The sequence below is a fragment of the Portunus trituberculatus genome, chromosome 27, assembly GCF_017591435.1.
Source record: "Portunus trituberculatus isolate SZX2019 chromosome 27, ASM1759143v1, whole genome shotgun sequence".
NCBI lineage: Eukaryota > Metazoa > Arthropoda > Malacostraca > Decapoda > Portunidae > Portunus > Portunus trituberculatus.
The window spans coordinates 2,382,063-2,394,749 of record NC_059281.1 but is presented as its reverse complement, the minus strand read 5'-3'; the positions used below and the strand labels follow the sequence as shown (position 1 = coordinate 2,394,749).

Here is a 12,687-nt window from a genome sequence, read left to right as displayed (position 1 = left end):
AAACAAACTTGTAATTCCCATAAGAAACAGTAGATAATAGGAGGGATGAGGGATGTGGTCCAAATCATGTATAAGCAAACCGATCGTGCAAATTTAATTCATTATAATATTTTTTCGGTCACGTATTAACAAAAACGTGTGAATTATACACGTGTAAATCAAGAGTCACCTGTATTATCATGAACCATTATTAGCACTCCTCCTCCCCCTTTACCCTTTCTGTCTCTTCTCCAGCTATTATATCCCTCCTCTTTAAAGCTAACATGGATCATCTCTTAGTTTTGTTTCAACGATGCACCTTACATCCTACCTTTTTTCTATCAAATAATCTCTAATCTCCAACATGCTGGATAACAACCCATCTATATTAGTATAAGTCACTCTTAATTTCTTCCCTCCTCCACGACCTCCTCTTTCTTCCATAGATACCACTTCTTTAGTCTCATATCTATAACTCTCCAGTAGAAATTCTTTTTCTCGATCTCTGTCCTTTTCTCATTTTTTCCTTAGCTTCATTTCTTAGTATTTTCTCCTTTTTCATCTCTTCCAGGTTCATATCCTTTTTTATCCATATATCTTTATATTCAGTATCATCGGCCAGCTTCCCTTTCCTTGTCATAATTTCCTTCACCTGTTTTAGGCTGGTTGTGAATTGACCTCTATAGTGAAAAAATACTATGCAACCTATCAGGAATTCATATTAGGGCTGTTAAATCTTAGTTATCTCTGGAATTTAAATTTATAAGTATGTGTTTATTTTAATAACTTTCATCATTCCCTCCATCAGGTGATGGCAGCTTTGAAAGAAAACCAGCGTCTGTATCAAGAACTAACTACCAAATCAGCTAAGGCAGAAGAGAGTGAGGAAGATGATTCATCTGGTGATGCAAAGGTGAAATGTAAACCATTGCCTTGTATTACATCTTGTACAATATTTGATGACATTGCAATTTTTATTGCAACAAACACACTATATCTTTCTATATCTTGAATACATCTTCTGTTTATTCATTTGCCTATTGATCTATTTAATGGAAGTTTAAAGACCCCTTAGCATTAAAATTATAACTATTACAGGGAGGAAGAGAGAGTGCTGTGCAAGGAACAGATGAGCCTCTCAATCCCTGGACGAAACAGCGCCAATCGCTGGCCTCTAAGAGTTCCCCTGAGGATGAATCCTTCACCAGATTTAAGAAGTTCTGGGAGGAAGTCAACAGGAGAAAGGAAGCAGACTTGGAGATTCAAAAACAGTTAGAAAAGGAAAAAGAGGAAAATGTTAAGATAAGAGGTCAGAAGCAAGAGGAAGATAAAAAACAAGAAAAGGAGGGTGTGGTAGAAGAGGAAAACAACAGTATGAAAGAGGGAGGAGAACAAACAAAAAAGAAAGTCAGTAAAAAACGCCTACAGAAATTACAAAAAGCAAAAGATCAAGTACAGAAACGAAAACATAAAAAAACAGAAACAGAGGACAGTGGAGAGCAACTTTCTAAAAAGAGTCCTGGGAAGAAAGGCAACAAGAAATGTAAAAAAACATTAGGGACTCAAAACCAAGAGCCTGTCAACATAGATGACTTATTTGATGAAGTAGAAATTGGAATTAAAAACAAAGTACAAAGAAAGCTGAAAAAGTTAGGAGTAAATAGCAAAGAGCCATGGACAGAAGTGAAGACCAAAAAGAAGAAAAAAAAAGTCCCTGATGTTGTTGCTCCCTCAGAAATTGAGGAGTTTGACTTTACAAGTAAACACAACCAAGAAAACATCAATGAAACAACAGAGAGAGCAAAGACTCTACAAGAGTTGGAATCTCTAGAGGGAGAGAGTGTGAACAAGCTGCAGGAGGCTGTGCAAACTATTAAAGACTCAAATGCTCCTTCAAATACTCCTGCCCCAAACCACAATAAGCTGCAAGTGGACCCCAATAAATTCCTGCAAGTAAGACATCATGTTTTTTTAGCAGGAATTAATTTTGTGGTTCATGTGTGTATTTGTTTGTGTTGTTGTAACAGAGGGATATGGTGCAGACCAGGTATTGTCTTTGTCCTTGACGGTATTCTGGTGATGGCAGGTGGAGTCGAAGCGGTTGGCGACAGCCATGCCAGACAGTGTGGGTGAGTCAGGGGAGGCTCTGGATGATGAGGAACAGGAGGAAAGTGCAGAGAATATCATCAGGGAAGCCTTTGCCGATGATTACCTCATGGAGGAATTCAGGTGAGTAATATTAAAGATGAACTGATGTGAAGATGTTGAACCCAAGAATTGTGTTCAATTAAATTAATTTTAATAAAGAATTATGCTTTTCAGACTTTAAGGGGAAAGGATAAATTGTTTTGCTTTCATTGCCTTCTTGTACACAAATGTCATCATTTGTTAAAGTTGTTTGTTTTTATGTTTGCAGTTCTGAGAAAGCAGAGGCTATCAAGAAGGACCAGCCAGGCAGCATAAGTCTTGCACTGCCAGGCTGGGGAGACTGGACAGGACCCAACAGAAAGATGTCCAACAGAAAAATAAGAAAGTTCCGGTGAGAAGTTTTGGAAATTGTAGTCACTCAAATTAATGCATGTGAGCTATTAAAGGTGGAAAACATGAACTATATGATATATAAGATCAGTAGCATTCTTGTTATCCAGCTATGTAAAATTTCTCTCTCTCTCTCTCTCTCTCTCTCTCTCTCTCTCTCTCTCTCTCTCTCTCTCTCTCTCTCTCTCTCTCTCTCTCTCTCTCTCTAGGCTCAGGGTGGCTCATGCCCCTCGCAAGGACTCTAAGCTTGGTCATGTTCTCTACAATGAGAATGCTGATGTCCACACCAACCTTCGTAAAGCCATGGTAAGACATGGTATTGTATTATGATGTGATCTCTGAAAAATATATAGCCTTACTTTGCTCACATATTCACAGTTCACTTAACAGTATTTGTTATCCACCAATCTTAAAAGGATATACATTTATTTTAGAGATGTACCGATACATCGGTATTGGTATTGGAATCGGCGGTATTGGCCCATTTTTTGGGTATCGGTATCGGCTTATTGTATGCCGATACTTCCGATACCTAAAAGGAATTTACTACTTAGTGATATATTCGATATAAGATACTGATGATACCAAATTAATATAATACGGTGTATTAAGTTTCCGTGGTGATTACTGTATGTCATAGAATACTGTTTTCTGTGGTAATAAGCCACAACCTCTAAATTGGATGTGTATGAAATGCGTATAGGCTGAACTTCGGCATCCTGTCACACGGTCGGTCATGAGTCACCATGCATTCTCACTATCTCTCAGTCAGACGCTGCTCCTCCACCCACACAAAGTTCACACAGGTGAAAAGCTTATGTTTTTAACCATAATCTAAGAATGTCAAACTTCAGATATTGAGAATCCAACAAAATGATTTGGTATATATATATATATATATATATATATATATATATATATATATATATATATATATATATATATATATATATATATATATATATATATATATATATATATATATATATATATATATATATATATATATATATATATATATATATATATATATATATATATATATATATATATATATATATATATATATATATATATATATATATATATATATATATATATATATATATATATATATATATATATATATATATATATATATATATATATATATATATATATATATATATATATATATATATATATATATATATATATATATAGAGTTAGGCATTTTGCATTATTGTAAATAACAGCATATTCTTATTTGATTTATAATTAAGTGCTAGTGGTAACCTTTTCCAAGATATCATACTGGAATAGGTGGAAGCTCGAATTATATATGTATATTAATTTTAATGCAAGCTTAATTTTTGAGTTACTTATGTTAACCTAAGGATGTAAAAAGTCCATAACTAAGAAAGTAATTATTCTGTTTTGTAATCATGTGCATTTTGTATAATTTGTTGCATATTAATTATTTAAGATCATAGCAATACACTTGAAATTTAGAATAAACTAAACTTTTTTCTATTTAATTGAAAAGATTAGGTGAAAGTTCATTTTTCTGAATTGGTCTACTAATGTCTAATGAATTAATATCAAAGGATGTCAGATTTAATTGAAGAGAAACATACACAACAAAATGAGTTTCTTTTGCTAATATTTTGTGTATGTTTTACAATTTTAATAATTTTAAAAATATTTTTGATCGCCAAAATATCGTCAATGAAATTGATAATGAAAATACACAAGACCAAATGGTCGCTAAAGGAGTAAGAAGTAAGAGTTTAAAATAACTGACAAGAATCAGAAGACTGAGAAGATATTAATTCCAATTAGTGAGTAATTTACCTTTTCAAATGGCTTCAAAAAGCTTCTAGAATTCCTCCTATTTCATTTCACAAGCGTTCTCAGAAGGACTTACAGCATCCCCCAAAACAAAGCCTCCCATCTGATAATGCTCGCCATCCACCAACTCATCCTGGTGTCCAGTGCAGTAATCACTTTAAGTAGTAGTATCAGTATCGGCCCAATTAGGTGGTATCAGTATCGGTACATCTCTAATTTATTTACTTTCAAACCATAACTGCAAATAGTTTGGTCAGGTTATTCAGTAAACTTTACATTCACATCAAAAAAGCTAATCAGTTCACTTTTCAACCCAGGTCAGTCAGCTGCCATATCCCTTCAAGAGTGTGAAAGACTTTGAGGCATCAGTCAGAGCACCAGTGGGCCGCCTGTTTGTGCCAGAAACAGCTCACAAAAAACTGACAGCTCCTCCCATTGTAACAAGAATGGGCACAGTGATCCAGCCTATGACAGAAGATGAACTGCTGTGCTCTGAGACACCTGGCAAGGGTTGGAACAAGAAAAGATGAGTTTCATAAAGATCTCTGACACAAAAGGTGACAAAAACAGATTAGGAACAAATGACATGTATTTACAGCTACACCTTACACCAACACAACAACCTGGAAGAGTAGAAATGGGGACAAACTGTCTAATGTTACTGCCACCACCATTATGTCTCTTCTTAAATCACCCTATTTCTTGACAAGGAAAGGAGTGCTTCATGTATGGTTCTAGTCATAAATATTGGTCTGCATGTTCCAGCTGGGGAGGCCGATACTTATGGCAAAAAAGCACAGTCCTCTTGAGAGTCAACCAAATTTTAACCAAAAGTCATAGCACTTACCATATCCATCAGCTTTTGTGCCACTGACTACTATCCTGTCCTCAGTGTGCTTTAGGACTCATTGGAAAGCAGTAACCTCTAGCAACTTGTTTCCCACATTCACTTGTAATAATTAATTATCTATTAAAGTGGCTAAGACAAAAGAGTATTCATCTAAGACTTGCATAGATCTTCAGCCTCAAGGAAGCAAGTCATTCAGACATAATGGAACAGTTGGCTATATTCAGAGAGTAAGGGAATCATGATATACCTCAACTTAAGAAACAGACTGGACATGAAAAAGTGAGTGCACGATAATGCTCTCCATCTAGCCCTAAAATACACTGAGGGGAGGATATGAGTTAGCGATGTAAAGCTGAGGGATGCAATAATGTTATGGGGCTTATAATTTTCGCTAAAATGGTTCCCCCTCGAAATGACCATGCTATTTTTGCCATAACTATTGGACCTCCAAGCCAGCAGATCCAATACTTATTACTGGTACAGTGTATATTAAAATAAAAGCTGGTGACAAAGTTAGTTTACTACCTGAAGATTCCAAAACTTTAAGAAGTCTAATAAATCATGTCTGGGTAACACTGACCTACCCAGTCTTGTAGGAGTGCACGAGTCAAAGAAAGGTATTATGTACACACCTGAATCAGTCCCACATAGAACATGTTGCTGATGAGAGAACATATATTTATATCTCAAAGAAAGAGAGAGAGAGAGAGAGAGAAAAAAAAAAAAAAAAAAAAAGGATCCTCTCAACAAAAGATTATGTTTACATGGCTAGTGTTTTGAGGAAGCACGAAACAATCCTATACAGAATTAAATGTCATAGAAAATGGAGTAATTATCACAGCTGTACAAAACTTTTATTAACAAATGCTGTTTTGTGTTATATGTTAATGAAGACCTGGGATTATTACATCAACACTCTTGGAACAATTCTGCACAATGGTCAACAAGCACTGCATAAACCAAGACAGTTAATATGAATGCCCAACAATTCCAGATCAACACTGGTTACAATAAAATACCTGTGAGGATATTCCAAGCAGTGGTTTTCCATTATAATTCATAATTAGATGGACTTGGGAAGTATATTAGTGTCTGCTGGTCAGGAAACAACTATCTTTTCTGTAGCATCTTTTCTCAATAGAATAATGTAAAAATTACCTTAAGTGCTGAAATAAATTTGTCCCTACCCTTTAGCTAATTCTATTGGCTCTATAAGGAGACTGGTAACAGAGTGGGCCTTTTTTCTTTATATTTTTTGTTGCCCTTGGCCAGTCCTCCTCTCTTACATAAAGAAATGGTCAACACAAACACTATATAGGTAATAATATTTCCCACTTTCACAACAGATCATCAACATTATTAAATAAAGTGTGATTGAGGCAATATTGTTCCTAATAATAACATAGAGCCATGATAAAATTTGACAAAATTTTCCACACATTTTTATTACTTTATCTGGTCTTTAATTAATTTCTTCTGAGGTCTTTACTTTTTTCCTTTGTATATCACACAACATGGGAGATAATGTTCAGAAAAAAATGTACATATATTTTACATATTCAACAAAAATAACATTACCTAAAAAGGTTGGATATGTGCATAAATCATTCCTTTTAAAATCAACATGTCTTCTTAGGTGAACGACTGGCATGTAAGAGGTCAGAGTTGTCTTATCAACATCTTAATATGTGGAATGAAAACATGTGGGAAAAAAAAAATAAATAAATACTGGCAAATTTTCAGACTACTAAAATGTCTTGAAGACCACACCTAATGAAGTCGGTTCAATCTTGGAAGTGGGCAGTTACTGCATCTTATTAAAAGCTTCTAAACATTATGGCTATTTTTACAGCAAAATAAAATAGCACACTAGTACTGCAGGATACTAGAAACTGCCACTTCAGATAATATAGCAATATGAAAGTGCCTTCACACAATACAGTAAAAAATGTATAATGTATCTTTTTTCCAGAAGATTCCTGTAGAAAATTATAAAAATACAAATCTTCCTAGAACTTGGTAAGTAATGTGGATTGATGTGAAGGCAGGAGGAGATGCAAGGTGATGTCTCCTACATATACCATTGTCTTGTCTTACTTTCAATTACTGAGTATTTCTCAGGAACAACTGTCTTCAGTAATCTACCAACCGGATCCTGCCGATGCGACCACCATCCTCTCTGTGGAGAAAAAGTTATTACTTGTAAATATGAGGAAATACACCAACACAGTCAAGTTTCTACCTATAATTGGGAGAGAAAAAAAAAAAGTGTTTTCAACATCCCAGACTGACAGCACACAACTTTAAGGATGTAGTAGAAATAAGGGATCTATGTAGAAACATTCACAAGCATTGACTTCTACATTGGTGAGGGACAATGACCACAAAGATTCAGCTGAGCAGCATCAAGAAATATCACACCAGGTTCAAAAGCAGAGCCAGAACATCTACCATAACAAATCTATCCTTCTCCACCTAGATAAACTACAAAGGAATCTTCTATTGAAGTTGTGTCTAGATTCAAAACATTCATTCCTATCACACACAACCACTCTTCCTTCACATCATCTTCTGTATGTAACACTCTTCACACTATGAAGTGAAGCATGCTGAACTCATCCTCACCTCTCTTCACCGTAGCCATGGCTCTGTTGCTGCATTTGGCTACCCTGCCTGCCTCCATCCCTCTGGTGGTCTCTTTGGTGGCGGTCCCTGTAGTCCTGTGGTGGTCCTTCCCTATCTCGACCTTCCCTGTGATGATAGTTTCTGTGCTGGTAGTCACGCTGGTATCCATGCTGGTAGTCCCGTTGGTACCCATGCTGGTAGTCCCGGAACACTTCATTTCGCTGGGGAGCATCTCGGTTGGGACAGTCCCAGTCTCTCTCTCGTTCATAGTCTCGGAAGGTCTTTCTCCTGAAGCCTCCTCCACTGGATGAAGCAGTGTTACTGGTGTTATTATAGCTAAAGTCTCTTCCTCTGCTTCTGCTACGACTCCTGTTGGAGCTGTGGTGATCTCTCTCCCTGCAATGCCACAACAGTCTTAATACAGTTTGCATATAATCTAAAGCTTTTCATCTCACAGATTCCTCTACTCTACAGACTTGAAGTCTCACACTCACTGCTGCAATGTTGTCCTTAATATCTTCTGTTTCCTCCATGGCTACTGCTCCTCTAAATTTGATAAAAGCATGTCTCCCTCCCTTCCACAACCACACTGCACATGACTATTTATTCTCATTTCTACTCTACCTAGCTTATTAATGAAGTTGAGACCACATTTTCAGACCATTTACTGGTAAAGTCACAAACTAAACCTTCCATTCTTAAATTTTTTTTTATTTATTTTCATGAATGACATTAAGAGTGGGCTTTTAGCCACCATGCCTTCCTTCTGGTTTGCCTTTTGTCACTCTCCCTGATACATGAGTGGAAAACCTGGCTATATCTTTTCAAAATTTTTGAATGTACACCAGGAATAACAAATTATTTAGAGTTGCAAGTAGGCTATTTCATATGTTCTAAATCTAAAGGTCAACCTATCCCATCACAATACCATGAATCCCAAGACAAGACAAAGAGGATATACACACTATCATTATCCCCAACACTAATGCTATAGTGCTATAAATCACAATATTGTTAGGTCATTATTGGCTGCGCATCATCACAGCCTCACCCAACATCTTCCCTTGTATCTCGCTTGTCCCATCCACACTGTTGATTGTCTCACATACTGTATTTTAGTGTTGTGTTCGCAATAACTTGTTTTTGTTTAAGTAGTGATTTGTTAGACCCTTACAATGCCGCCTAAGCGCTGTGCCCCTATGAAAGCTTCCTTTAGAGAGCCCAAGAGGAAGAGGAAGATGATGACCATCAGTGAAAAAGTGAAACTTTTGGATATGATCAAAGAGGGCAGAAGAGAGAGAGAGAGAGAGAGAGAGAGAGAGAGAGAGAGAGAGAGAGAGAGAGAGAGAGAGAGAGAGAGAGAGAGAGAGTAAATGTATAATTACTGTATAAGGTTTTATAATTAAATAGATTTAAGTAAAATACTGTAAATGTAAATTATAAATACCATTTACATATTTTAAACATTCTGGTACCCATATACACATACACGAAAATTCCTATAGTAAAACTAAAGTGTACTGACCCATAAGGTGTTGTTTGCCATTCTGCCAGATTTCCAACCACAGTATTATCAACAAACGACATTCTGAGAATATTCTGATTATTTCATTAAATAGCAGGTGATACAAATAAGTGTTATATACCAAATCAAATGAAGGTATTTCATGGACATGTATGACGATGTGGCATGTCAGGATGGGCGACGTTGCCAGTTGACCCGAGGCAGGATTTCCCCTTGGGGAAGGGGGAGGAGTCAGGTCACCACACAGGTGCAAATCGACTCACTTCTCATTTGGTCGCCACTATGGAAGGATACACTGACTCATCCTCGTCTGTGTGTTGTACAGCCAAACCAAGAATTTGTCTACAGAATTAATAAATAAAGCTTGCAAGGACCACTTTTACCAATAAATCAAGCAAGGAAGAGGACAGCAGATCCAGCTGGTATATCTGAAGGCACAGTGAAGAGGATTTGTCCCAGTGCAAACAACATTTTCACTTTTATAACCAGCACCTTAACTATATTTAATTTACCTATGGCATCTTCATGTCTTGTCCATCACTTATATTTTTCTTAGCGAAGTCATGCATTAAAATAAATAAAGAACAGTTATTCCGTTTTCCTTGAAGTAATGAGAGATATGGCAGCGTCGCACGGATTATAGGCCTAGCCCTACGGGTCAGTACAATTTAGTTTTACTATAGGGGGGCTCAAATCCTACTTTGCAGTTTTTCACCTTTCGCAGGGGTTCTGTTATCCGTTAACCATGATAAATGAGGGATCACTGCAGTTGCAGTTGGCGTTGACAGACTATGCTGGTAATCACCTCTTCAGATCTGTGTTCAGTGTCCATGTCTCACCAGTGGTTTGAAGATCCAAATCTTCATCCATCTGCACAGGTACCAACAACACCAAATACTCATGTTGAGCGAGTCCCAGCCAATCTGCAGTACAACTTCCTGGCTTGACCCACTGTCATTACGCACTACACAACCAAGGTATGTAAAGTTTTCCGAGATATCAATGTCCTCACATGGACGGACTGTATTGTTTCATCCAGTAAGCCTCCAAACACCTGAACCTTGGTCTTGGGCCAGGAAACCTGGAGTCCCAAGGGCTTTGCCTCCTCATGCAGTGCCTCTAGAGCCATTAACAGAACCTCCAGTGACTCAGCAAAGATTACTGCATCATCAGTAAAAACAAGATCTATAATCTAAGTATTGCCAACAGATGCTCCACAATGACTTTGGTCTACAACTCTGCATAGTACCCAGTCCATACAAGTGTTGAAAAGTGATGGAGCAAGCATGCATCCCTGCCTCACTCCCATATTCACAGGTAAGAAGCTGGACACGCCCCCTCCACACTTCACAGCACTCACAGTCCTGGAGTAGAGGCCAGTTAATAGACCAATAATCCTTGCAGGAATCACACAGAGATGCAGATCACAATGTGTCTCTCGACACACAGAATCAAACGCCTTCTTGAGATCGACATAGACTGCAAGCATTCCTTGTTGAAACTCACATCGGTGCTCCACCAGTACATGAAGGGCTAGGATCCGGTCAGTTGTTGACTTACCGGGCGTGAACCCTGACTGTTCAGGTCTCTGGTGTTTCAGCAGGTGACTGTGGATACGCATCAACAGCAAATGGGAAGTACCTTGCCTGGTACACTGAGCAGTGTTATACTGTGGTAGTTGTTGCAGTGATGGTCCTTTCCCCTTCCAGATAGGGATGACCAACACCTTTATGCAGACAGGGGGAATGGTACTTGAATGCTATATAGCAGTCAAGATAGCATGCAACCCACGGATCATGGCTCCACACTGATGCTGCACATGCCAGCTGCCTTTCCACCCCTCAACTTTGTTACAGCCTCTTTGACATCATCAATGGAGGGTGCATTTTTGTCAATGGGTGAATCAGCATCCAGCATCAGCAACCCTGCAATTTGGAGCTGTCTACTTGGAAGATCCACCGTGAATATCTGCTAAAAGTACTCAGCCCAAAAGCCATCTACCCATCTGCGTCCGATATCCACCTTTAGATAGCGCTCGCCTGAGATGTAGACTTGAAGCAGAGTTTCTTCAGGGATCGAAAGGCAGGTTGGAGGTCATTAGCATTTACATGACACTCTACATCCTCTGCGTGACCTTTGACATACCTCTCCTTGTCTCTCCTCAAGAGAGCTCTAGTCCTACATGACAAGAGCCCTGTACTGGTCACAGTTTCCAGCAAGTCTGGCAATGCAACTCTCCTCAATACTGTCCAGCATCTCTACAGAGACAAAGCCACTCTGTGACCTTGGGTGCTCCCCAACGCATTCCTTGGCAGCCTCAAATCTCATGTTTGAAGGTATCCCATAGCTCTACCAGGTCCTCAATGGTGTTGAGCACTCCAAACCCATTGGAGACTGTCACTGCATACTCCTGGGCACATGTCAAGTCCTTCAGTTTTTCAAGATGAAACAGAGTGTGGTCACATCTTGGAGGCTTTCTGGACTTGACATAAAGCTTGAGTGTAGCAACAAGCTTGTGATCAGTTGCAAAGAACTTGGCACTCAAAAAAAACCTGCAATTCTGGAGGATCCTCCAACGAGTACTAACAAGGATATGGTCAATCTCTTTCGCTATACCAAGCCCAGCGATGCAGCGTTGGTCTCTGATACCAAGAACCTGCATTTGTCAATGTTCTGGATCTTGCAAGATTCAGAAGGGAAGAGCTGTTGTTATTCCTGGTAAAAGAGCCATGGGGACCAACACATAGCTTGTAGCCGGCTCTCTTAGTGCCAGTGACAGCATTAAAGAAGGTTGACTGGAAATACACTTTAATTGTTTTAACTGGTTGTACTTCAATAAACCTATGAACAACCATCAACTGATTGAAGATACTGACCAACGACCTGGAGGACTGTAGGATCGAGACCTTCTTCTGTAGGAGTCCCTGTGTCTCTCAAGTGGAGGATGCGAATCCCAGTGAGAGGAGGAACCCCACTGTCTACTGTGACCATCTCTGCCCCAGTCATAGGAAGTATTGCGGTCTCTTCCACGCATGCCATCTCCCCACCTTCCAGATGGTACCTGAGGAAAATATTCCATTAATGAATGTTATATATATAAAAAACTTGCAAACACAGATTTTCAAAGTAGTGCAATATATTGTAGAAAAATCAACATTAACTCCTTCATGCACTGGAAACACAGGTACATCTAAATGTCTTCATGAGAAACTACACCAATGCAGAAATTCATAAAAATTTACTTAAATTCATTGAAATAAGGTCTTTCGGGTAAGTGTGTGTCAATTCTTGGTGAATCAAAGATAAGCATAAGTTTTTACAAAAGTTATGAATTGTCAAC

General features: G+C 38.1%; 2 protein-coding genes across 4 annotated transcripts in view; one reads left to right on the top strand and one right to left on the bottom strand.

Annotated features, from left to right (window-relative positions):
* LOC123509840 (U3 small nucleolar RNA-associated protein 14 homolog A-like) overlaps positions 1 to 5,709 on the top strand; it is a 37,003-nt gene extending 31,294 nt beyond the window's left edge. The window contains exons 7-12 of the mRNA XM_045264417.1: positions 788 to 892; positions 1,078 to 1,932; positions 2,066 to 2,208; positions 2,396 to 2,518; positions 2,727 to 2,823; positions 4,665 to 5,709. Coding sequence (XP_045120352.1) covers positions 788 to 892; positions 1,078 to 1,932; positions 2,066 to 2,208; positions 2,396 to 2,518; positions 2,727 to 2,823; positions 4,665 to 4,877 — 1,536 coding nt within the window. The 3' untranslated portion in view covers positions 4,878 to 5,709. The remainder of the gene's footprint in view (positions 1 to 787; positions 893 to 1,077; positions 1,933 to 2,065; positions 2,209 to 2,395; positions 2,519 to 2,726; positions 2,824 to 4,664) is intronic.
* LOC123509839 (CLK4-associating serine/arginine rich protein-like) overlaps positions 4,919 to 12,687 on the bottom strand; it is a 49,923-nt gene continuing 42,154 nt past the window's right edge. For all 3 annotated transcript variants that reach the window (XM_045264415.1, XM_045264413.1, XM_045264414.1), the window contains 3 exons: positions 12,224 to 12,408; positions 7,823 to 8,218; positions 4,919 to 7,376 (listed from right to left, as the gene is read on the bottom strand). In XM_045264415.1, the coding sequence (XP_045120350.1) occupies positions 7,331 to 7,376; positions 7,823 to 8,218; positions 12,224 to 12,408 (627 nt within the window). In that variant the 3' untranslated portion in view covers positions 4,919 to 7,330. The remainder of the gene's footprint in view (positions 7,377 to 7,822; positions 8,219 to 12,223; positions 12,409 to 12,687) is intronic.